The following is a 25,726-nucleotide window of genomic DNA, read 5'->3' as shown; positions in this document are numbered from 1 at the left end:
AACACGGTACTCTAGGCGCTGAGTGTATACAAACTTTCAGAAAGATAGGTTATTGCAGTGATGAATTAAGTTCCTGTTTCCCTCTGATATATGTAAAGACTGTCATTAGAAGCATCTTCTGATTTCCACTCACCAATGAATCCATCCATACAGAGACAGAGTTCGTCACTAGAGGGCGATGAACATGAGCCACCATTCAGACAGGTAACTCCAACAAGGCAAAGGTCCAATTCAATCTCACAGTCTTGGCCTGACAGACCAGCTGGGCATGTGCAGAAGTAGTCATCCCCTTCGTCTTCACACGGTGCATCATGGTGGCAAGGATTGGGGCTGCATAGATCACTCCTTTCCTCACAATTTGGTCCTGAAAAAAAACAATTTGATTTGACATGGTTAGTTTTGAAGTCTAGTAACACTGATAGATGGGCATGCCTTATACCTTGTATTTGTAGAGGCAAGACAGTTGTTATCGGGTAACTGCAACATCTATATGAGGGAAATGTATACAGAACATTTCAAGTGGTACCAAGGTAAACGAAGTTGGTGGAGGAAGTTGCCTCTGTTAGGTATCATTCGACCTTTTCTCAACAAAAGCTGTTGTAATGAGTCACTTCTTATCATCAAAGTTAAACTAACATATTGTGAGATTACCTAAGACTAAAATCCTCCACTATGCAAAGCCAAATATCTGTCATGCTTGAAGATGGAATGAACAGCCAGATTTACACTCACCCTCATAACCATCCGCACAGATACACTGATAGCTATTGATGCCATCGATGCATGTACCATTATTAGAACAAGGCTCATTCGTACATTCATTCAGGTTTGTCTCGCAGTGAAGACCTGTGAACCCAGGCTGGCACTCACAACTGTAGTTGGCACTTTTAGTGGCTACCTCAGAGCACACACCATCATTGTTACAGGGATTGGGATCGCATAGATTTAGATCCAAATCGCAGTGAACCCCTCCATGACCACGAGGGCAGGCACACTGATAGTGGTCATCTAAATCTTGACACGTAGCCCCGTTTGCACAGGGGTTGACAGCACATAGGTCCATATCTATCTCACAGTTGTCTCCCTCATAGCCTGTAATGCAGGAGCAGAGATAGGAGGCGTTTCCTTCAATGCAGGTGCCACTATGCTGGCATGGGTTAGATACACACTCGTTGATGGAAGTCTCACAATTATCACCAGTGAAGCCAGCAGCACAACAGCATAGGTACTCTCCCTCACCGTCAGTGCATGAACCACCGTTCAGACAGGGTTGGCTTAGGCATTCATTGATGTTTATTGCACAGGTGGCACCAGTAAAACCCAAATCACATGTACATGTGAACCCATTGGTCTGGTCATTGCAGGTTCCACTGTTCTCACAAGGTGCATCAGTGCAATAGTCTATGTCAATAGAGCAATCAACACCTGTATGTATTAAAATAAAATTCATCAGGAAAACAATCAAAACGCTGGTCATCTTTTTAACTAGCAAAGTCACTCACAACAAAAAAATCAACCCCACCTAGCAAGCTTGAATGTCACCCTCCCTGCCCCTACAGAAATGCTCATCTAGAAAAACAAAAGGGGAAACTGAAAGACTGGTTGCATTTAATAGCAAAAAGTCCATCTCAAATGTGACTGGCTTTGGCAAAACTTCAAACCAACTAATTTCAATAGTGAGATATTAGTATGATTTGAATCTTTAATATTGTTTTCTTTCATTTGAATATTTACTGTTTCATTTTTGTACCGATAAAACAATCACACAAAAAATAGTTAATGGCCTGACATTTCAAACCTAGCAGAGTCTTTTTCGAAGGCTAAAACAATTGATATGACTAACTAAGAGTAAGATGCTTTACCCAACTCATGGCTGGCTTGATGCAAAAGTCCAGCATACAACAGGCGTTATCAGGGATCCGGCATTGATGCAAAGTTCCAGATTCCAATTGCAATAAACAAATACCAATTTATATTGTTTCAAAAAGGGGTCAGAGTATTTGTCCTTGCCTCAGTTTGGTTACAACAATTTGAATAACGACGTAAGAAAAAAGTCTGGTTACCTTCAAATCCTGTCGGACATAAGCAACTGAAAGCATCAAGTTCATCTAGACAGGTCCCACCATTGAGACAGGAATCTTGTTGGCAATCATCCACGTTGGTCTGACAGTGCTGGCCTGTTAAGCCCACTGGGCACTCACAACGGTACGTCCCTATCTGCTCTACACAAGTTCCACCATTCAGACAGGAATTGGCCAAGCAGAAAGTTTGCACTGTGGAAATGAAATTTCAAGTTTTGTCATTCGTACTGTTGTCTTTGTACTGTCTTGTTTTCCTTTTCTCTTCACTGCCTTGTAACTGTGGCAATTTGGCGCTTTAAAAATACAGTGACTATTACTACATTTATGTTCAAGATACCTAAGGAATTCTTATTATTCTACTAGAAAGCCTGGGGTATATATCAAAGGTGAGAGTCATTGCTGACAAAAAATTCTGAAACCAGAATCCAAATTTTAGGAGGTTTATTAAATCATGACATTGCCACCGATTACCTTGAGTTGTAGATTTCAATGAGTTTTTAGGAACAGTATCCTAACAACTAGAGAAGTAGAGTAAAGAACAGAATTTATTAAAAATGTGGGGGAAACTGCGGCTGATTTCCTCACCAGGCTGACATAAAAAGTCTGAGTTCAGATAACAGTTTTGAATTTGTCATCACTGATTAATAGTGTTTATCACACATCAAACTAGTAGTGTTGCTGGCCTTCAAATTGTTGAAGGAAAAAAAACAGTATAAGACCAAACTCTTATTGCAAAAGTTATGTGCTTGTTCGACCAAACATGGAGAAAGCAATCATCAAGAAAACATGGAATAAAGACTAATAATAAATTTAAATGTTTACTTACTTTGACACATGGCCGATGTTGTTGCACCAGTGCTTTGGGTTATTTCCCATTCAGGGCATGAGTCACATGAACTCTGACCTTCCTCTGACTGGTAGCTATGAAGAGGACAATAGGTACATGGCTGCACCCCTGTAGAGGAAAACGTTCCTAAACCGCACACATCTGAAATAAGAGTTGCGCCATTAAATAAGAGTTGTGCCATGAGTTGTGCCAATTCATTTAGCCAGTTTGTTTCAGGAAATGTTTTAGTCTCAGTTAAGTTAATTTAGTTGTAAAAATGCAAGTCAAGGATTAATTCATACCTGTACAATTATCAACAGTAGAAGAACCCATTCTGGCTGTAGACTGACCGACAGGACATTGCTGACAGTAATTAGACCCTACCACGCCCTGGTACGATCCTTTCTCACATTTCAAGCACGGCTGAAGTCCAGTGCTCGAGAAGTGACCACTTGGGCAAATACCTGAAGTTTATTACAGGAGCAAAAAACCCAAAGCAGTAATGAAAAGTATAATTTGGTTCGTACAATTCACTCCCTCATACGGTCAAAAATACTGCAAATTGACAGCCTTAGCAGCGGCTAACTAAGCTGGAGTTGCTTGGTTTGGTCACAGCCAAACACTTTGGTAGAGGGGAAGGAGACAACTGTATACAAAAATAGACCTCATTCAAGGGAGTTCAGAGGGAGCAACAAAACAATGGAGACAGAGAGAGGTGAGCTAGAAAGATGGCCTACAGGATGAGACTGGTCTCAACATGAAACAGTTAACTGTACAAAACAGGCAGAGGTGGCAAAGCCTTCATCGGAAAGATCCAGTGCTCGATTTCACTGATAAGATTCATCTTAAGATGAGCTGTCAACATTTCTAAAGTCATTTGGATCATGACATCACACATTGCTCAGCAATTAAGGTTGATACACAGTTAAGACCAGTCTTAGCTCTTTGTGAAATTGGCCCCAGGGCTTGTAAATCTGCCAGCTGACTACAAGACTCGGAGCTTTATGGATCTGTCAAGTGGTGGTTGACTGGTCATTTCTCTCAGGCTTTGATTATTTCCGCTAAAGGTTTGATCATACTTCACACATAAACCAGCGGGACCCTGACTATTTCCTTCCCCCACATGACACAACAAGCTCAAGAACACCCACCTAGACATTCGTCAGCGCTCTTGGTTGTATTCACGAGTGTTGATGTTCCTGGGGGACACGTCTTGCAGGTTAACTGTGCCTCTTCATCCTGGTAGGATCCTACTGGGCAACTCCTACATGTAATGCTTGTATTGTCGAAGTACAATCCCAACCCACATTCCACTACAGTACAGAGGGAAAAAAAGTTTCAATTTTAAGTCTTTAAAGGCACATGACCTGTTTGGTAATTGCCAAGAACCAGTATTCTAACTTGGTGTATCTAAACATATGCATAAAATAACCAACCTGTGTAAATTTTAGCTCTAATTGGTTGTTGAAGTTGCGAGAGAAACATGGAAGAAAAAACACCCTTGCTCACACAAGTTTTGTGGTTTCAGATGCTTAATTTTGAGACCTCAGCTGAGGTATCGAAATCAATTCAAATATTTTATTGAGAAATTACTTCTTTCTCAAAAACTACGTCACTTGACTGTGTTTTATACCACCAACAGCTCTCCACTGCTCGTTACCGAGTAAGTTTTTATGCTAACAATTATTTTAAGTAATTACCAATTGTGTCGACTCCCGTGCCTTTAATAAAAACAACACAATTATCTCAGAAACAAAAACAAAGTTTTTTCCACCTGTAATACACCTTCATTCATTTCCCTCCGACAATAGCAAATAACCAGAATTTTGAAAATCGTTGTACATTTCTGTAGTATTTTTTAGTATTTTAAGATTGAGTTTTACATCTTACAGCATCAAAAAAGCTTAACATTGACATTGCAGAAGTAAGGGACAAATTGTATTAAACAAAGGAATAAATACATGGACTCACCACAATCCAAACCAAATGTTGACACAAATCCTAAGGGGCAGGATGGGCTGGGTTCAACATCAACATAAAAATCAGGATGGGGATTAACATTCAGGCCTTGAACATTCGGAACAAGATTCCCTTTATCACTTTCATCCACTACGTTGTCTGATAGCATGAAGAGAGTATCGTACCCATTCCATTTCTCATCCTCAAACACATCACTTTCCACTATTGGATCAGTGGGTAAGAGATATATCATATCAAATGATATCGTCAGCTCAAAGCCCATTGATGAGACATCCCTTTGATGGCGAGTTTGACTTCTTTTGCGATTCTGGAGTATAGTTGGATGTCTACGACGATACCTCTTGGGATTATCTCTTGGATCTGATGGAAGTCTACCCGCTTTTTTCATTTCACCGAGCCACTTCTGTGCGTGTTCATGAAGCTCCACGTCGGAGTCAATCCCGAGATCGCTGTCATTCTTAGGTTGAAACATCTCATGGTCATCGTTTTGGAAACGGTTGGTCAAACCACCCAACCTACTGACATCACGACGTTTTCTTGAACTTGGTCCACAGGTCACCTGGACATTGTCCACATTGCATTCCTCAGCATTGTCTGCGCATATGGGGCTGAATGCGGACTGGTTAAGAAGATGGATGAATTGTTCTTTGATCTGTTCTTGTGTTGCTGGATCAGAGCAGTCTCCACTGAAGTAGTGTAGCTCAGATGGAAGCATTATTTTGTCTGATCGTTTTTTTCCTGTTTAATGCATTTGAGAAAGGAAGGCCTGTCAAAAAACGAATCTTATAAACACACATAAATTTTTATATATGAATTTTATTACTTGTTTTACAACCAGATGTGGGGAGGCAGGTCTATGGACCACAGTAATCACTTTGCTTTTGTTTCTCCTAGGCCATATGGAAGTATTTTTGTACTGTCATGAATCGTTGAAATAATAATATTAAAAAAAAAGCAAACTGAAAAAAAAAAAAAAATGTGCCATTCAATCAAAGTCTTCAGTGTTTCCTGTTAGCAGTGTTGGTATTAATCAGTGCGCATACGCAAACATAAGTGTTGGTCAGGGTTATAATTGTTATTATTATTTATTCAGCCAAGATTTCAACAAACAATGTGTGCGTTCGTTTAGCTTCCCTGGGTCGACCCCAGTGTGTGGCGGTTTTTTTTTCCAGAATGAACGTGTGCAGATAATTACCCATGTTCGCCCTGGAAAAAAAAAACGCCACACACCGGGGTCGACCCAGGGGAGCTAAACGACAGACCCAGTACAAGATACAATATTACGGGAAAAAATATAACAGTATAAGAAACAACGAATGTAAACTGAAAAAAACATGTGACACCTAGAACAATTGTAAACCAGTGATGGCATTAAAAAAGAACACTGGCAAATCAAGCAAGACAATTTATAATATCAGAAAGGACAAGCCCATTCTAAGATGGCAAGGATTAATAAAAGTGAACCTAACCACTATGACTCGAAAGCTTATCAATCCAATCTTAAAATGAGAATAGGATCTTTAACAAACATTTATGAAACAATAAAGATAAACTTTGGAAAATAAAAAATATGAAGAAAAGAATAAATATGTTCATACTAAGAAGAAAAAAGAAAAAAAAGAAAAAAAGTAGTACAAAGTCCTGCCAAGCCTCTTAATCTACACAGCAACTTTGAAATGGTTCGTCAAATCATTTTCTGAAGAACACTGCCGTTGGAAACACTAACATTTGACTGGCACTCTTTGATAATACTCACTGGTGCAATCAGGAAATGTCTGCTGAGGTGCCCACCCATTTGTGCCACAGACAAAGAAAGTTGTCCCAAAATCCCTGCTTACATCGTACAACGTGTAACACAACATTGAACAGTAGCGGCCATACGCCCACTCATCACAAACTGCAGCTCCGTTGGTTGGTGCATTAAGCTCTGGGCATGGATGGGCTAAATTATAAGGATTGAGAAAAAGAATAATGTGATTAAATTTTACTCCATTTACTTCATTTTTATGCTAAGCTCTCTAGCCCAAAACACACAAATATGTTGGCTGCGTAAGCTGTTGACCTCTCTTTGCTCTCTTCTTAAACTTTTTCTGTTCAAACAAAGCCTCCATTTGTACACAAATCTTAAACTGAGGGCATCTTGACTTTGTCGAACGACAGAGATCCACACCGAGGTCCTTGGTGTGTAGAAATACTTACCAACTGATCCAACAGAAACTGTTTGACTCATTGATTCTAGTGATATTTTATGCCAGGCTTTATGCTCAAAAATATGATGAGTCGGGTCAGCAGGATCGATGCTAGTTGCCAACAAAGAAAAGTTACTCCAAGTAATAACAATATACATGTTTATCACACTTAGTGTTACGCTTCTGGCGCTGTTGTCCTTGCAGACTATGAAGGAAAACCAGGGCAACAGCAAAAAACAAAAAAATACAAATTACAAAAACATAACAGAAGCAGATATTATAACAAAGGAAAGGTATACAAAACAGCAAGAAAACAAAAAGAAATAAACAAGCAATGGGTTAAGACCAAAAGGGGGGAAATCACTGAGGTACTATAAAAGTTCAAACTGTACAGTAACAAAAACAACCATTCTTACGTGTGATTGTCACTGTAAACTGGCATACGCTGGTCTTTCCACTATCCAGATTGGTTGCAATGCATTGAATGTTAGTACTACCCCATGGCAATGGATCTCCACTTGTGTGAGTGCAGAATATATCCAATTCATCCCCAGTCAGCTCTTTAAATTTCGGCTGCAAAGAACAAAAGAAAACCCCAAAATCATTCAATTAAAAGCACATTCTACTGTTAAATAAAATCCGTTTTCACTCTCGCACTCTTGAATTAATTTTTCAGCGCTGAATGGTATTTGCTTAATGGTATTTTGCTGCAACGTGATTAGAATTAAATAATCCATACAAGAGTATACATCAATAATTAGGAAAAAAAATAAACATTAGAAAGTAGCATTACTGCAGTAACGCTTCTCAGATTTTGTTTTCTTCTTGCGTGGACATAATAATCTCTGTGGATTTTATTGTATAATAGTTATGTATATACAGGATTAAATCATTTAAAGGGTTCACAAAATCAACTATATACTTTCCCTTTAATGGTGGAATAAACTCTAACACTATCAAAGTATTTTAAGACTCGTATAAAATCTTTACCTCTGGCCAGTAGACAATAGTTTCTCTTGTTTTAGTGGTGATGTTTTGATCATCCGGACATGATACGATGAATGGCGACAGGTTGTCTGAATGGAGAGAAGTTTAAGATTCATCATTTGTGCTTTTTAGTATTATATTACTAAACTATTATGTTTTAGATCCCGAAACTTGGTGAAAATGTTAACATCAGCATTGACTACATCAAAGACTTTGTAAACATCTCTTGATCTCTTATCAACTCAGCACATGTTCGTTAGTGAGCCAGGCCAGGATAGGGATTGTTACTCATTTATATACTTATTTTACCCCCAAACAAAGGTATAAACAAAATAGGGAGACAGCCAACATAGGGCTGGATGTTGGTGTAGCAATAGCAAATAAATCTGGAGATCATTGGTTCAGATCTCACTCTGGTTAATTTTTTATTTGTTCAACCCCTAATTCATTTACTTTCTTCGAAAGAAAACTTTGTTTGAGCAATAATTTGTCCATGGCAAAATTTTGATATGGCCCGCCATACCAAATCGCCCTGGTTGAATTATTTTTGAAAACATACCCTCGATATTAATATTGAAAGAACACACAATGCTGTTCCCGGCGCCATCGCTGAAATTGTATGACACCACTGTGTCCCGGGTGAAATTGTACGGTGAGTCGATGTCATTGGGTGTCTTGACAACTGTGGGTTCATCACCAGAGTTGTCAGTTGCCATGGGAACATCAAAGGAGAGGAAAACCCCAAGGGTCTGTCCAGACATTGATCCTGCTAATGACTCAGGGCATACTTTGAGTACCGGTGGCACAATATCTAAAATATTAAATAAATACAAAATAAAAAAAAAACATTTTGTATAAATTTAGGATGACATTTTTGCCTCTGAGGTTAAACAAGTAAGAGACTAGATTAGATTAGATTAGATTAGATTAAATTAAAGTAGATTGATTTATTAATTCATCATGTAAACATGAAAAGTGTTTTCCCATAAAAAAAACACTCATTACAAGCCACAAAAATACAGACAATAAAAAAAAATTGTACAAAAATTGTACAAATAAAAATACAACCGTAATTGAAACAGTCAACATTCAAAGCAGTTGAAAAGTAAATTAATAAGAAATATTCTCACATGCCCCCCTTTGAGAGAACTTGTTAATTTATTTAACTGACCTTGGCATGTCACAGAGAGCATGTCCAGATTCTGATCCCATGTACCATCAGCGAGGCACGTCACCTTTCCATGTGAGGCTGTCAGCTCAAATCCATTACGACAGAAGAAACTGCAGGTAGTACCATAATCAGGTTGTCCTGGACCTCGGCAAATTGAAGGATAAACACCTCCATTGCTTGGGATGAGATTTGCTGGTAAGGGGGCACATCTAGCCACTGCAAATAAAATGTAAACAATTGTTATTTCACTACACTTCCAACTGTGAAAGCCCCAATAACAGAATGAGTAGGAGTTGATAACGAAATAATTGGTTTTAGACGTGGGAGGAAAACTCTGCTTAGCCCCCACAATGTTTTCTTTCCAAAATCCATGCAATCCGATGCACACGTGCTGACATGCCCAGCCTAGTTTAGGCTACAAGGTTTCTACAATGTTATCCAAGAATGAGATACGCATTGGCACCACTCTTTCGCCTCCTTGCAGTGGCTATTTACGCGACAGTGTCTGGGCAGTAGTATGTGTATATTGAAAACATTCTCATAAGTTATTTGCCTCCATCTTTTTCCACTATTGGTCAAGATGGCCAAAAGGCAAGGAGAACATATCATGCAACTTTGAGCCCCAATGTTTTCAAGTTTCACAGTGTATGTCAGCAGAAGAAGAACACACAGCAAAAAATAACGATTAACAGTATGAAAAATATATTTGAGTCAACAGTAACACTATACTCCTACAGAGTGGCTAAAAACTTACGTTGACATGATGGGCTCTGACCGTCCCTGGTCCAAGACAAAAGACTAGTGGTAGCATTCCTGGAGCATTTTGCTGTTTCCGAGCCCCGCAGGGTGTAGCCATTTAGACAGCCCACCTGGCAGGTAGTTCCAAGTTGATCCTCACATGTTCCAATAAAATGACCGAAGAATGGTGGGTTTAGTGGTCTACATCTGGCAACTAATTTAAAAAAAAATATTAAAACAAAGAGTAACAAATAAAGGTCGTTTTGTCAGACGATTCTTTGATGCAATTGCTAGCAGAGGTTTGTTTGGTAAGCAAAGGTTTAAAAAAAAAAAAACTTTAGTAGCCATAATTTTTTTACAAGATTTTCAGTCATACGATTAGTCACTCTATACTGTTTAGTGGTGTGTTTGTGTAAGATTCAGAAATGTGTCTAGTGAATAATTCAATCCAGTCTCATTGCAAATAGAGTTCGTATACACTAACATCTTTGTCTCACTATAATTAGCTAGGAATCGTTGACTGAAAAGCACTATTGCGGTAACCAGCACCATGAAGTTTGGATATTATGGTACAATGTACATACCTCTGACACTGACTTCAAAACTACATGACGCTTGATTCCCTGCTGTATCTGTAGCAATACAGTTGACAATATTATCCCCAACAGGTAGCAGTGCTGGTTGAGCTGGATTGCAGGTTATAGTTGGCGACTCACCAGAATTATCTCTGGCTGCTACTGTCCATGTAACATTTACTTGTAGTGAGGTGTCCGTTGGGTATGCCACAAAGTCAAGTGGACAAGTTGTGAAATGTGGGCTTTCATAGTCTACACATTAAAAAAACATATAGTTGGTCAAATTGAAATCAGCTAATCACCAAACAATGGCAGCTTCGTTATCATATTTTCAATCAGAACATCTATCACACACAGCACTTCCCAGGGACCCTAGGAGAACCACACATGGCCAAATAACATTTTGGAGCATTACTAATATTAAGAATATGATCTGCTACAGTTTAGACAAACAGTTCCATGTGTAGATTTCTAGGAGATTAAACAGAATCTTACCAAGACAGCTGAATGCAGTGCTATCATGAGACCAATCTCCACTACCAAGGCATCGGATGAAGGTATAGGAAGGAGGGTCTACTCTATACCCAGATTGAGAACAGCGAAGGTAACAGATGTCATTGTAATCTGGAGAGATGAGGCATTCAGCTGGAGATATCTCCAAGCCCTCAGTAACAACTAAAGCTGGACAACTTCTCTCTGTAAAACAGTATTGTTAGTTGTTAATAATAATAATAATAAACAGTTCTTATATAGCGCATAATACAAAATAAAGTCTCTAAGCGCTTCTGTGATTGAAGAGATGGGTTTTTAAGTCGTGATTTAAATTGTTCTAGTGTGGCACAGTCTTTGAGATTGTTGGGAAGAGAGTTCCATAGTTTAGGTGAAGCATATTGGAAGGAACGTTGACCGTAGAACTTCGTGTGAACTGGAGCTGCTATGAGAAGACCTTTTGAACTGGAACAAAGTTTTCGCGGAGGGTGATAGTGTTGAATTAAATCCTGGAGAAAGTCTGGTGCTGATCCGTTTTTGCATTTGTAGGTGAGTGTTAGGAGTTTGAAAACTATCCGTGATTTAACTGGTAGCCAGTGGAGATTGCGAAGGATCGGAGTGATGGGTTCAAGTGATCGGGTTCTAGTGATGAGTCTGGCTGCTGAATTAGAGAATTAGGTTCGGGTTAGAATAATGAGAGGGTAGATACATTGAGTGCCAGCTAGTGGTGGCCAAAACCATCCTCCAAGGAAGAGTCGAGGTCAAGCGATGAAGAAAGTCCTGGTCTAACAACGTCCGAGATTGTACAGAACAAAACATTGCTACCCTTGTATGCATGACAGAGGAAAGAGAGCTGTGGTGATCATGTTCAGTAGTTGCCTCAAGCATGGCACCCCTAGGACCAGCATGACGGTAGCAGGATGAATGAATGAATGTATGAATAACGGCAACAAACAAAATGTAAAATATAAAACTTTTAAACATTAAAAAATGTATGCCACAATTGAACTTGTGGAAATAAATCAAATCACATCAAGTGAATTCCAATGAGTTTAATATGTAATTTTTTTATGCAATCCAAACACAAACGTCGCCAACAATGTACAGTTTCTTGAAAAATTGAAAAGAAGAAAAAAAACACCTGTGTTTCTTAATACAAAGGAAAAATTCAGCTCAAAAGCTGAGTTTTTCATACACCTGCGATGTGTTCTCAATCTAACATGATAATTTGGATGTAATAACAATTCTCAAATCTTTATTTGCAAGACGGATTTAAAACACATTATGTGGATGGTTTTATGCTTCTAGTAGCAACTTAAATTTAGTGTGAAAATCATGTCACATACTAACCTTCACAAGTAAAGTCCACCACATCCCATGTACTATTGGCAAGGCAGGTAGATTGCTGGTTACCACTACCTCCATAGCCATAAGGACAGTACCAATGGCAGGTGGTACCCAGCAGTTCAGTTGCAGGTGGGTAATGAAGGCAGCCTGAACGAAGCACTAGACCAGGCTGGTCAGCCAAAGCAGGACACGAGATTGCTGTGAAAATTAAACAAAGAAAATTCCCTTTTAATACCATGGTAACATTTAAGTGGCATGGGTGGCACAGAGCGCAGAGCTGTCGCCTCTCCCTAATGTACCCCTGGTTTGATAGCCGGCAAAGGCCATATGTGAGTAAAGTTGTGTGTTGGTGGTTCTCTCCTATGCCACAAGGGATTTTCAGTCAAAAGTTCCTAGAAAAAAGTTCCTTCATTCACTTCTAGGTACTGGCATTTACAGAGTCATTGATTTTTTCTTTTTTGCATCTGGCAATTTGTTGTCTTGTTTTTTTCTGCTTTTGTGCCTGGTGGAATAGAGTGCTATTGTTGCTTTTGTGGGAGTTGTTCTATATACATGTGTATTTGTTTATCTCTTGTTCTGTTATTTTGCTTTTTTTACAGGGCCCCCGGGGAGAACAGTGTTTTTACACTGATGGGGCTACCCTGTATAAATAATACTTAATAATAATAATAATACCTCGCTGTATGGATGAAATCCTGGATATAAATCCTCACTTTTGTCATCTAAATGCAATTACATGGAGCATGTAGGAGTCAACTGTTGGCTTTCCTTGTATGATGTTTGGAAACATGTTAACTGAAGTTGAAGTTGGTGCTGTTATAATTGTAAGGACTAAATAAATAGTTGGCTTGATGGAGGAAATAACTGTAAATTTTCGCAGTAACATCAGTGGCCATATAACCAGATGCACAGGAATCTTCTTAGCAGAGTTTTAAAAATCTGACGAATCAAACTTTGGATGCTAGTGAGATAAATGTATTGAAAACCTCTACCATGCATGCAGATCGTCAAATCCATCCAATGAGTAATATTTATCTCCACCATGGTTCAAAGAATGATTCCCCCATCCCCACCCCAAGCTTAATGTGTGAACAGTGAAAGCATTCCAAGCCTCATCTACATCAACAAAAGTGGAAAACATAACTTTGTCAAGAAAATTCAGGGTAATTTTTTTCCCTTAGAAAAAATCCTGAAGACAGATGAATCCTGAAAAACACAGCTTCTTTACTTACGTGAGCATGTAGGGTTTTGCTCTGTCCATGCCACCAGAGGAGCTTCACCGTTCTTTTCACATTTCCTACTTTCAGGGCCTATCAGTTGGTACCCCGCATTGCAGGTGAAGCTACAGGTAGATCCATAGATGTTACTTGGGCACTGGACTAGGGAACCACTGGCTGGTGTTTGTAGGGGCTGGCAGCGTAGAACTGACAAAGTACATTAAGAGTTACCAGAAAAATGTATCAAAATGTACCCAAAATATATCCCCCCAAAAATGTGTACAACATTTTTGTTTAATATGCTGATGTGTTTTAGGTAAGGAAAACCATTAAAAGTAATCCATTTAGGAGCCATCCTAAATATTAAATAATTCCAAGGTCTTATCTAGGTCATAGAAAGAGGGGGAGGGGCCTTTGTATGACTAAAAAAAAGTGAGTATACATAGGAAAAATTTGATTCATTTTTGTGCACAATGAAAGGCATTTACACCACTTAAAGACTTGGCAAGAATTTCGCCCCATCTCAATTTAAAAATAAACATCTTACAGATGGTTCCTTTTTTTCTGCAGCTAGCAACACATTGTTGATACAAAAACCATATGCCGCAACTTAAGGGCAGTGCGCGGGAAAAAGGTTTAAAGCATAGTATCACTTACATTGTACATGTGTACAGTGACCTGACATCGAGCACGGAGCAACCATTTAGAATTTTGACACTACTCAACAAACCTAATTTTTGACTCCCCAAAATCATGGCAGGCCATGATGGTTCACAAAATAAAAGGAAAACCAGACAATTTCAAAGGATTTTTGTGTGAATCACTAAATTCTACTTTTAAAACATCTTTCCAACCATAGTTCATAACTAATATACACATATTGACTGGCAATGAGGTAACTAGTGTACGTCTATTCCCCCCCGAGGGACTTTGAGTGACCAGAAGAGCAACCTATTATGCCAGTCAATATGTGTTTTATAACACAGCTCTGTCTTAAATGTGAAATAAGAACAGAAATCTGGAAGCTTTGTAGTTGCTGTTCACAATTTAAGTCAGGAGAGGGCGCTCTAACCAGGCACTATTTTCAAAGACTAGTGCCCGCTTGGGAACTAGTCCCCGCAAACACGTGCGCGCGATCACTAGACTATATAATAGTTCATCCCCTGCGACCGTGTTTCAGCCACCCAGAATACAGAAAAAGCAAGAGGTGTGTTATAATACTTTTTATAACCCAAAGCACACCAGTCCGCGAGGCAGTTATATGTCCTAATAACTCTTGGAAAATTTGTGCAGTGTATGAAACCACCCCCATCTAACTGACCCTTTTTTGCTTGATGATCAACATTTTTCAAAATACAATTTAGAGATTTGAGGTAATGGCTTTCTGCATAGCTTATATTTTATTTGATTCTTACCCCGCACAGTGATGTAGTATTCACATTGTCTTCTATTTGAAGCTTGGTCTTTGGCAATGTAAGTCAAATGTGTTGTGCCTTCAGTAAATGATGAGCCAGATCCGAGGGAATTATCCAAGCTTGGGGGAAAATTAACATTGGTAAGTTCATTGTCTAATAGATGATAAGTTTGCATCAGGGATGAAGAATATTCATTTTAGGATTTTACACAAATACATTGATGTGTGCTAGCACTGTGACCACAGTACTTACCCAAGTTCGAACCCACATTGTTGTTCATGAAAGTTTGTGCACACTCAGAATTTCACAAACCATAAACAAATTACCTGGTGTGTTTAATGCCCCTTTGTGTCCTTAAGTCTCACAGTCAAACAATTTTTTAAAAACATACATTTTGTCAAATGTTTTCTGTAAATTTGCATTTAAAGATGCATTTTTTGACAACTGGCGGTGAGGGGGGGGGGGGGGGGGAGGGGGGGGGGTATTATGAAGTCTGGCCAATCCAAATGACAATAACTTTGTTCAAACACATACCAGAAAACAGTTACGTTCCCAGAGTTATCAGTTGCTAACGGTGTTTGAAAGATGACAACAGCAGACCGCATTCCTGGTGGAGCAGTCTTCTCAATATACACTGGGCAACTCTCAGTAAACACTGGTGATTGATGATCTGTTCACATAAAAGTTAGGGGTAATATTAACACATCCAAAAGGATAGTTCTCTATCTGCATTTAAGAACCACTTCTTGATACTGTAGGGAATACAAGTGCGCCCTCAATCTTTGTTTTGGGACTATTTCTAAAACTTTCTTTATTTACCTTTGTATTCCTTTTCGCTCTGAAGATTTTTTTCAAAAAACATAGCTTCGTGACTCTTCTTTTTACACAACGAGCTGGCACCATACACATGTGTGTCCCAACAATTCCCAATGAATCGACTGCTAGTCTTCGCTGCACTCTTACTTCCTAATAAAGCCAAAGTTTACCTGTGCATGAGACGACCCGTGAATCACTCCAAACACCCTGAGCAGTACACGTCTTACTGTAAGGACCATTCAAAGAGTAGCCCTCATCACATGTGAATGTACATCTTGTGTTGTAAGGAAGGTCAGACTCCGTGGAGCAACTACTCGGTTGAACTGTGCCCTGATCAAGGCTCAAGAGCCCGGTGCAAACCACAGCTGTCAATGAAAGTAACCAATGTTTTTGAGATTTTGTTTTACTTTTTTCTCGAACAATCAAATATTTTCCAAAAAATAATCAAACTTGTAGAGACCACTCATCACTGACTGCTGGATTTTGTGCTTATGATCACCATTCTCTGCTTGCAGCACAAGCGCAAAATTTCTCCACTAGCTGTAAGTGAAGAATGCCCATAACACGCACAAGCAAAACTTCCCCGATAACCAAAACGTTGAGCAATAAGGTCGACCAAGCACCTGCAGTATACAACGGGTCCTGGCAGTTGAGAGCAAATTTACAGGAGTGTGGTGACTAATAAGTGATCTGGTTTAAGTTCTGGTGAAGTCAGAGAGTAGGTTTGAAGCGTAAAAAACACATAAAAGAACAAAATTGATGATATAATTGTTCTCACCTTCACAGAGTAGGTCAGAATCAGTCCATGATCCATCAGCCAGGCAACTTCTTCTTCGCTGGCTCAAATATGTCTGGTTGCTATGAAAACCAGGATTACAAACAAATGTACAAGTAGACTGGTAATCCACCTCCTGTCCGATACATCCTGAAACATAGCCATTTGGAATGACTGGTACTCTGCATGTGTTTGCTGTTGATGAAATAACGACATGAGTTCAGAATAGAATAAGACACTGAGATTGAGATTGTTTATTTGTTACATTACCATGGGAATATCAGTTTATACCTGCAGAAGGACAACAGCTATTCTCCCTTGAAATTAAACCCACAAAGTTTCATAACATTATAAAAAAAAATATATTTTTCAAGAATGTTGCTTTAAGGGGGAACACAACATTCTTTTGAATAGTTAACTTGGTGCTGGTAACCTGTTTCTGCTAAGCAAGATTCAGTAATAAGAACTTTTTGTTGTGATTATAGCTTTATGAAACTGGACCCTGTTTTCTTATCAAAATTGTCTGTTTTGCATATGTCTTTGAGAATTCTCCTAAACAAAATGAAATGTTTTGGGGTACACATGCAATGTCGTTGAAATGGCAACTTACGTATGCAGTCTACAGATGGACCGTCCCAGTAGCCAATGGTCGATGATGATACGATCTTACTGCAAACACTGGATACTACTTGGTTCTGACTGACTGAGGTCACTGTGTAGCCTTCTTCACAACTAATGTTACACACTGAGCCATATACTACAGAGCTGTCACAATTACCCTGGCCTGAAGCAAGGCTAGTTACACTGTGCTGGGGGGCAGGTAACGGCGGACATCTTGTGACTAATCATTTGAAGAAGAAGAGGAAGAAAGAGTAAAATGTTCTTTTGCTATCACAATATGCTACTGGTGTAGAATTTAAGGTCAGTAGAGCAGTATGCACTTCCTTTCCCAATTATTTATGAAACAACTATGGTCAATTGCTTTCTCATCAAGGGCACAAATGTCAAGACCGGGTATCGAGCCCACACTCTGCTGCTAACAAGAGAGCTTGGGTCCAGTGAACTAGACCGCTATACTAGCCAAGATCCAAATGGAAAGAAGACAAGGAAGAATGAGTTGCAGTTTTATATGTGGGAGGAAAACTCACACAATGGGTGGGTCGTTTAGCTTCCCTGGGTCGACCCCGGTCTTTCCCCGGTGCGTTTGAATAGCTTTGACGTCAATCCAGGGGCTCACCCGGGGCAGCCCCCAGTGCCCTGCTTGTGCAGTGGGTCACTTGGGGGCGTCACCACAAGAGCAGTGAGTGATTGTTCGTTTAGCTCTCGCCGGGGGCTCACACGAGTGAGTACCGCGGGTTAGAACCAGGGAAGCTTATCGAACGCACCCAACATAGTGCCCCCGGCAAGATCAGAAGAGGTGGATGAGGTGAAAGGCAAGGAAAGAGACTGCTACTCGATCGACTGAAGTTTGACAAAAGAATGTTTTAATACTCTCTTTTTGAAACAATAAAATGTTTCCTCACCTTTCACATTAAGATAAATGTCGCATGTTGCTGAATTTCCGCTGTTGTCTGTGGCTCTATAGATCAGGTGATATGTCCCTTCTGCAAATACTGTGCTCTTATTGGCTGGTACAGATGCTCCATTTATACTCTCAAGCGTTGCTACAGTGTCACCACTAGCTTCCACAACCTGTACACATGTGAAGACATAACAATTAATTAGAACACACAAGTAGACAAAGAGAAATTACTCATCATGTGAACCCTCAAGCAGAGAACTTTGCATTCCAAGTGTGATTCTAAGGTGCTGCTTTTTTAGCAATAACTCAACAAACAGAAATGATTTCTTATAGACCCTCATCCTGGTCTTTTTTTAAAAATCCAAGGCGATCATGAGTGCATTTTTTTAACTTGGCCATATTTCTTTCACGGACACAGTACTTTTGCGTGGTTCAAAACAGCAAATAAAGTAACGTTGTGTTTTAAAGACAAAGTTCAGAAATTACTAGGAAAACTGGCCAGTACAGCAGATCTATTAAGGAGTGTCAAATGTTGAATTAAAAGTACAAGTTTCAAAGAGTAAACATGAGTGCCAATTTAAACCTTTTCTCTATAAGTTTTCCGTCATACATGAAAGCCAAAATAAAACTGGTTATCATACCTGTATGGGCTCCCAGTCGTAGATAACCACAGCAAAGTTGGTTCCCCGTTCAGCAAATACATAGATGTGAGGTGGGCATATCAAAGTGGGTGGAGTTATATCTGTCAATCAAAAATCAAACCAGTAATATTCATGTTTTAAACAAATTAAAAGTAATTATTCACGTATGCCAACAAAACCAACCCACCACAAGAACAAATGTATTTGATCTGTCTTTCTCTGTTTCCCAAAGTGAATTGTCCTAAATATTTAATATAGGCCTGCAAAGAAAAAGCCAGATGAAATTCAAATCAGATAACTTCTTACCATTACACTGTGTCGGCGTTCCATCCCATTGACCAGACAACAGACAGGTACGACTCCCTGAGCCACTGCCCATGTATCCCAGATCACATGGTGTAACACACACAGTGCCATAACTCAGTGGTTGGTCTATCTCTGTAACCTCTACCCCATGAAGTGTGCAGGTGACGGCCATATATCCCGCTGTGATGTCTGGTACAGGTAATGGATCACACTTTACCTCTACAGTTGGGGGAGGAGAATAAAACTATAGTGACTTTCTTTTTCTTTTTTTCTTCTTTTTTACCCTGGGGAAACCCCAGGTCAAAATTCCAGTTGAACCTCGTTAAACTGGGTTCAACTGGAACTACTTGAAACCAGTTGATAAACTAGTTAAACACAGTTAAAACCAGTTGGTTTAATATGGAAAATGGACAGACACCAACTGGTTTATAATTTAAACTCTGTTGAACACAGTTAAACCTAGTCCAAACCAGTTGGTTAATATGGAAAATGGACGAGTTTGGTCACTAACCAGTTGAACCAGTTGACCCAGGTTAACTAGGTTCAACTGGAATTTTGACCTGGGACCTTTCAGTGAGAACACTGATTTTCAAAGGTGCCATCCGTGACAAAATGTATTGATAATATCGGCAATAATATTATCGGTTTTATCAATATTATTAGTGGTTTAAAAAAAAAAGGAAGGCTCTACAATAAAAAGTATAATTTATACATTAGCCTGAGAGGCTTATAAATAATGTCCAATCATTTACATGGTATTATTGTCAGAAACCAACCTTCACATGTGATGGTGTTGCCATTCCATTCACCCACACCATTTCCATCATCAGTGCATGTTACATAGGTGGGTTGTGTCGGCATGAAGCCAACATTACAAATCAGTGTACACGTAGTGCCGTACGTCTCCTCGGAGTTGGAGCAGCCATTTTTAATGCCATTTTCTGGCGGAGGTAACGCGCTGTTGTCACAAGTTACAGCTGGGGAAAAATGGAGAGAGATTTGTTGTAATGTTCTTGATCAGTGGAATAAAAAGGGGGCATCCAATCATGTCAGCATACTCTATTTATGAGTTTGTGATTTCATCTATAAGATATGTGTCTATTCAACAGTGTGGTAACAAGGATGGTGTTATAGCAAGGTTTGCGGTAACAACATGTAATGATAATCTCTTAATGAGTTGGGATGGTTCTGAAAAGAACCTTTGGCTTCAACTCACCTTTTGATCAGTATGCTATTATTATTATTATTATTATTTATTCGGCCATTTCATCAATAACAACAACAATACATGTACATTTAATTGAAATAAGATTATAGTAAAAGGAAAACAACTCTGATTGTCTTCTGGAGAAATGTGGTGTTAACGTGTCCTTTCATACATAAGTAATGTAACTACCAAAGATGAACCTCTGGCATAACCACCATACCCAAAGCTGCATTAGTTTTAAACTTATCTGTGTGGAACAACCAAGATGACCCTCTAGCTAACACCATACCCATAGGCCTTTAGAGCTCAGTTTTAAACTTCACTGTGTGTTAACAACCAAGATAACCCTCTCGCTAACACCATACTCAAAGGCCTTTAGACCTCAGTAGGCCTCAGTTTTAAACTTCTCTGTGTAGAACAACCAAGATGACCCTCTAGCTAGCATTGTACCTAAAGACCGTAGATCTCAACTTCACTGCTTACCTTCACAATAGGGGAACGCTAAATCCCACTTGCCATCCAGTCCACATGTGACCTCTGTCGACCCTACCAGTACATAACCCTGCTGACAAGCATAACGACAGGTAGAACCAGCAGGGACCTGATTGGTGGCTGGACACTCGTCTCGGTTGGTGACCATACCATAGGATGAGATGATGGCATGTGGGCAAGTTTGCACTGGGTTAAAAATAACAAATTTACTTCTTATTTTTTTAAATCCCAGACTGTCAGGCTGTTTCTTGCAAACTTAGGCCTGGTTTATACTTCCTGTAAAATTGAACGTAATGCAAATTTTGACCTCACAGATCTGTTTTCACTGCAAATGTTTTGGAAGAGGTGAGCACAGTTCCAAGATGTTTAACAGGTCTTCTTCCCATTCAATTTGTTGTTTCATACTCTATTATCGGCTCTTACAAACTTCTACTTTACACGACTTATAACTTTTGAAGGACTGGAATCATTTCCAACTTGTTTTTTTAAAAAACACAAGTTTTGTATATTAAAAGGTACAAAGATATACGCCTGATCGCATTATTTTTTGTAAAAAGTTTCCAGGTAGTTTCTTGTAGACAAACAATTATGGCAGTTAGTTTGTCTGCATGAAATGTTTGTTCTTACCTTCACATCGAATATCATCACCGTCCCAGTATCCTTCAGACGCTCCAGACAACGCAAGACACCGAAACAATCCACTTCCTGTGAGTTCATACCCATCATCACATTCAATCTCGCACAATGATCCATATTCAGTAGGACAATGTGATGAGTTACCAACAAAACTGCCACTCATTGGTGGGGTGAGTGCCGGGCAGTAAATGTCTGAAAAGGTAAATGGAATGCAAACATTTTTAAAACTGTTGTTTACGGATGAACGAAAACATTTTTTTGTTGTTGATTGCTAACATTGACCCAAGAAAGGTACTTATGTTTTAGACATGTAGCATCAAGGATGACATACATATAATAAAACTCAATAGAAAGGAGCATGATTCGTCCTAGAAAAAAAATTCATTACCCACTACATAACCACCACAAGTACAGTCAAAATAAACAAGCCATACTCGGTTTTTACCTTCACAAGTTGGTTGTGGTGCACTCCAATTACCATTAGTGGTTTCCCCTTGTCGTAAGCATTCATTAGTTTCAGTTCCATTCAACACAAAGCCTGATGAGCATTCAAACTGACAAACAGAGCCAAAGTTGAATTGGGATGAGCACATCATCCGCTGGCCAGGGAGGAAGGATCTGGCTGGACACTGAATAACTAGCAAAGGAAAAATGTGTATTACTAACATCTAGCTGTTCAAACAAAGAAATGACCACTGCACAATGCGCAGCTTACTTATACCTGCGCCTATCCTGTATTCCATTTCAGGCATCAAAACATTCACAAAGAAATTGACACCAAATAATGGTTACAGATGCACAATTTGCGGAGGTGATTTCCGCATCTGCAAAGAATCAAACACAAGGCTTTTCAGGCCTAGTGTAGGTCCCATATAGAGACCATCCCATCTTGGTCATATATCCCTTATCAAACATCAGCAGAGAATATTGATCTTTATGTCACAAAAGAAATAACTGATTACTTTTCGTCCATTCTATGTTGGTTACATTAACTTTTACTGGGCAAAAACAAACTGACTCCATTGGTACAGAATATGATTTAAACTTGTCCATGCAATACCTTTACTCCGTAATTATACTGAGTATGCAATTTGATAATATAACAAAAGAGGGCCTGCTATATCTCATGTTTGGGTTACATTGGCACTATCAAAATACACACTAACCTTGCACAATAACACTAAATGAACAAATAGCGTTATTGCCACTCGAATCACTGACTTCATATTTGATGAGGAGTGAACCGCTGCTGAAGTCGGCTCCCGGAGGAAAACCCTCTTTCTGCTCTGCGGTGAGTACCTCGTTTGAGTTGTCTGTCACAGTCGGAAGGTCCCAAGTGACTGCAGCAGTAGTTTGACCAGACTCTGCATAAGCCAAGATGGTACCTGGGCAGTTCATAACTGGAGGCTGCGTGTCTGTAAAGAGAAAAGTTACTTTTAACAAAAGTTATGGTCAGTTGTAGAACATACATTATCACCGAACAAGGCACTGCCGAGAACAAAGGTGGCCAAGTTGTGTTTTAAGCAAGACATTGACACCCTCCTTTTATTCTTGAGCAAATTTATTTGGCCTTAAAACAAAGTAAAAAAAGAAGTAATTTTTCCACTAAAATATTTGAATTTGAGACCTCAAAATTAGATTTTGAGGTCTCAAAATCAAGCATCTGAAAGCACACAACTTCATGTGACAATGGGTGTTTTTTCTTTGATTATTATCTCGCAACTTCAACAACCAATTGAGTTCAAATTTTCACAGGTTTGTTATTTTGTGCATATGTTTAGATACACCAAGTGAGAAGACTGGTCTTTGACAAATTACCAAAGGTGTCCAGTGTCTTTAAATTTAAAAACAAAATGAATGCAAATTTGCTAAAAGCCACTTTTGGTAAGGGGCTTCAAGAAGATAAAAGTTAAAATGACTCAGGGAAGCTGAAGGTAGGAATGGGAGACTTTCTGGGACGATAGAGGGCAGCAGACTTACCGGGTAAATCCATTGTTCTCAGAATTATGCGCATGTTCAGAACTACGTAACAATGGAAATTTACCCGGTATGTCTGCTGCCACCTAGCGTTGGAAAGTCTCCTATTGATGTTCTTCTTAAAACCGACCTGATTATAGAATAAAAAGGGAAACATATGCACCAGGCAAGGAGTTCCATGCAGATGCAGTATGTGGAAAGAACACTTTTGGAATAGCTCTTTGTTCAACATTTCAGCAAAGCTAGAGCGTTTGTTTGAGCAGAAAGTATGGTGTCATGCTCAAACATCCTGACAGGAGGAGCCAGGTCGGACACACTGGTGGCATAGTTGCCGTGAAAATGTCTGCAGATAAAAACCCACAGGATGGCTACAAACCTATGTCTGTAGTACAAACCTATGTTGATAAAGAGATCGGCACATGTAAGTTTTCCAAAGATTATCCCACTTCTGCACTCAATCTATAAAGACAAATGACACGCAGAGGCTCCAGCCCAAACGTGACAGCAGTACCCCTTTGGGGGCTTATAAAGTTCTCTTGTACAGTATAATACTTAAAAAGTATGTTTTTCTCACCATTGCACACTGGATTTTCTGACCCGCTCCACAGCTTACATGCTTTACACACTCTCTTGCTACTGGACAGTAGGCTGTAACCAGGTGGACAGATGTAGGAACAGACACTGTTATAATTGTAGCCGTCTGTGCAGTTTGTTGAGTTGTATGGCAGGTTCGGGTATGGGTCCGGGCACTGGATTGCTGTTAGGATCAACATGGGAAGAGTAGTTACATTGACTTTCTGTTAATGCCATAAATTAAAATGTCAGGCAATGATTTTAGTCTTTGTTTCTTGTTTTTTTTGTTTTTTGTTTTTCCTTTTTCAAAAAATTACAAAATATCATCACATGTGTACCTCAAAGTCAACTTTTTTCTCCACAGCAAAACAAAACGTGTTTGGAGAGAATTTCAATGAAAGTTGCACTTTTTTAAAGTCTTTTTTTAAGTTTACTATTTCATTTTATTTGTAACTTGAAAGATGCACAATCAGTTCAAATTAAGAACTGCTACCATTTGCTGTATAAGCAATGTTTAGAAAGTTGCAACTACAGCACATAATATGTTTGTATCCTTCTGGCAACCTGGCCTCTGGCTATATAATGAGTGACTCCAAAAGCAAAATCACATTTGATTTTTTCCCTTATAACATTCCTATACTGTGAGACCTCCATTAGCCTCTTCCAGTATAAACCATGACGGTGTTGAGTAATGATAACAGTATGAAACAGGTTCAGCTATCAAATCAATTATCGCAATACTTTAAACATCTGAGCATGTGTTAATGAGTAATTTCTCTTGCAGAGAGAGCTAACAGCAGGAGATATCACAAAGAGATGGCTAGATCTGCATGCAATTGCAACAGGCTTTACCAATCCCACAAAGCAATGTCATTATTTCGTTGAGAATGACCTCAGTGAGGGAGAGGGCGCTGTTTCAGCGTGGGGCGTCATCCAAAAGTAGTCTTTACTTACGTGTGCATGATGGTTTGGTCCCTGACCACATCCCAACATCATAACTATGGTGATGTAAATGGCTATGGTGATGACTATGACCATAATGATATTGATGGCCATGGAAGAAGGACAGAAAATCTACATTGCTTTGACAGATGCGTTTATCATTTCCTCTGAGGTAGTATCCATCAATGCAGCTAATAGTACACGCTGATCCATACGAGTTTCCACAGGAACAGGAAACTTGTCCCCTGGAGACTGATGGATGGGTCGGACATTTGTTTTCTTTAAAAAAAATAATAAAAAGAGTAAAAACAGCATCTAGCAAGAATCTACAATGCCTCAAATCCTATAAGAATCTACAAAGTAGCGAATACCATCTGAATGACATTGGCACAAAATATTTTATCTGTATCAAAACCTGTATCAAGTTTTTATCAATCTGTATCAATATTTTATCAAAACCTTTATCTGTATCTGAAGTACTACTTACTAGTACTACTATATTGACTGCTCCCAGCAAATAATCTATTCCTCAAATGCTCCCATCAAAATTATTCCTGATGGAATTTAGGGAAGTTTAATGAACATCTCTTTTCATCAACAATGCGGCCATCAATCCTCCAATGGCCCAGATAAACTTCTCATCTCTTTCTCACCTTTATTTCCATATTAAAAAATATAGGCCTAATGTTTGTTTAATGTTTTTGTTACATTTAATTCAATGTAGTTTTTTCTCATTTTGAATTGGACATATTTATTAAATAAGATACTATTTTCATTCATAATAAATACATTTGTTATTATAATATAATATGATGAATGAAATA

At 39.0% G+C, this 25,726-nt stretch overlaps 1 protein-coding gene across 1 annotated transcript in view; it reads right to left on the bottom strand.

Moving 5' to 3' along the window:
* Nucleotides 1-24,945, bottom strand: part of LOC117295453 (sushi, von Willebrand factor type A, EGF and pentraxin domain-containing protein 1-like) — a 31,418-nt gene extending 6,473 nt beyond the window's left edge. The window contains exons 1-32 of the mRNA XM_033778123.1: nucleotides 24,915-24,945; nucleotides 23,962-24,144; nucleotides 22,577-22,825; nucleotides 21,856-22,047; nucleotides 21,402-21,602; nucleotides 20,766-20,960; nucleotides 19,852-20,052; nucleotides 19,076-19,294; nucleotides 18,770-18,870; nucleotides 18,130-18,298; nucleotides 17,217-17,447; nucleotides 16,610-16,801; nucleotides 16,002-16,196; nucleotides 15,550-15,685; nucleotides 15,016-15,134; nucleotides 13,616-13,807; nucleotides 12,387-12,581; nucleotides 11,043-11,243; nucleotides 10,557-10,799; nucleotides 9,989-10,186; nucleotides 9,235-9,450; nucleotides 8,623-8,874; nucleotides 8,067-8,152; nucleotides 7,493-7,649; nucleotides 6,644-6,829; nucleotides 4,879-5,625; nucleotides 4,059-4,220; nucleotides 3,210-3,371; nucleotides 2,908-3,069; nucleotides 2,064-2,273; nucleotides 733-1,425; nucleotides 134-364 (exon numbers count right to left, since the gene is read on the bottom strand). Coding sequence (XP_033634014.1) covers nucleotides 134-364; nucleotides 733-1,425; nucleotides 2,064-2,273; nucleotides 2,908-3,069; nucleotides 3,210-3,371; nucleotides 4,059-4,220; nucleotides 4,879-5,625; nucleotides 6,644-6,829; nucleotides 7,493-7,649; nucleotides 8,067-8,152; nucleotides 8,623-8,874; nucleotides 9,235-9,450; nucleotides 9,989-10,186; nucleotides 10,557-10,799; nucleotides 11,043-11,243; nucleotides 12,387-12,581; nucleotides 13,616-13,807; nucleotides 15,016-15,134; nucleotides 15,550-15,685; nucleotides 16,002-16,196; nucleotides 16,610-16,801; nucleotides 17,217-17,447; nucleotides 18,130-18,298; nucleotides 18,770-18,870; nucleotides 19,076-19,294; nucleotides 19,852-20,052; nucleotides 20,766-20,960; nucleotides 21,402-21,602; nucleotides 21,856-22,047; nucleotides 22,577-22,825; nucleotides 23,962-24,144; nucleotides 24,915-24,945 — 6,907 coding nt within the window. The remainder of the gene's footprint in view (nucleotides 1-133; nucleotides 365-732; nucleotides 1,426-2,063; nucleotides 2,274-2,907; nucleotides 3,070-3,209; nucleotides 3,372-4,058; nucleotides 4,221-4,878; nucleotides 5,626-6,643; nucleotides 6,830-7,492; nucleotides 7,650-8,066; nucleotides 8,153-8,622; nucleotides 8,875-9,234; nucleotides 9,451-9,988; nucleotides 10,187-10,556; nucleotides 10,800-11,042; nucleotides 11,244-12,386; nucleotides 12,582-13,615; nucleotides 13,808-15,015; nucleotides 15,135-15,549; nucleotides 15,686-16,001; nucleotides 16,197-16,609; nucleotides 16,802-17,216; nucleotides 17,448-18,129; nucleotides 18,299-18,769; nucleotides 18,871-19,075; nucleotides 19,295-19,851; nucleotides 20,053-20,765; nucleotides 20,961-21,401; nucleotides 21,603-21,855; nucleotides 22,048-22,576; nucleotides 22,826-23,961; nucleotides 24,145-24,914) is intronic.
* Nucleotides 24,946-25,726: the final 781 nt, after the last annotated feature.

This window comes from Asterias rubens, chromosome 1, assembly GCF_902459465.1.
Source record: "Asterias rubens chromosome 1, eAstRub1.3, whole genome shotgun sequence".
NCBI classification, from domain to species: Eukaryota; Metazoa; Echinodermata; class Asteroidea; order Forcipulatida; family Asteriidae; genus Asterias; species Asterias rubens.
Note: the sequence above shows the minus strand (reverse complement) of the source record. Positions and strands in the feature narration are given on the sequence as shown.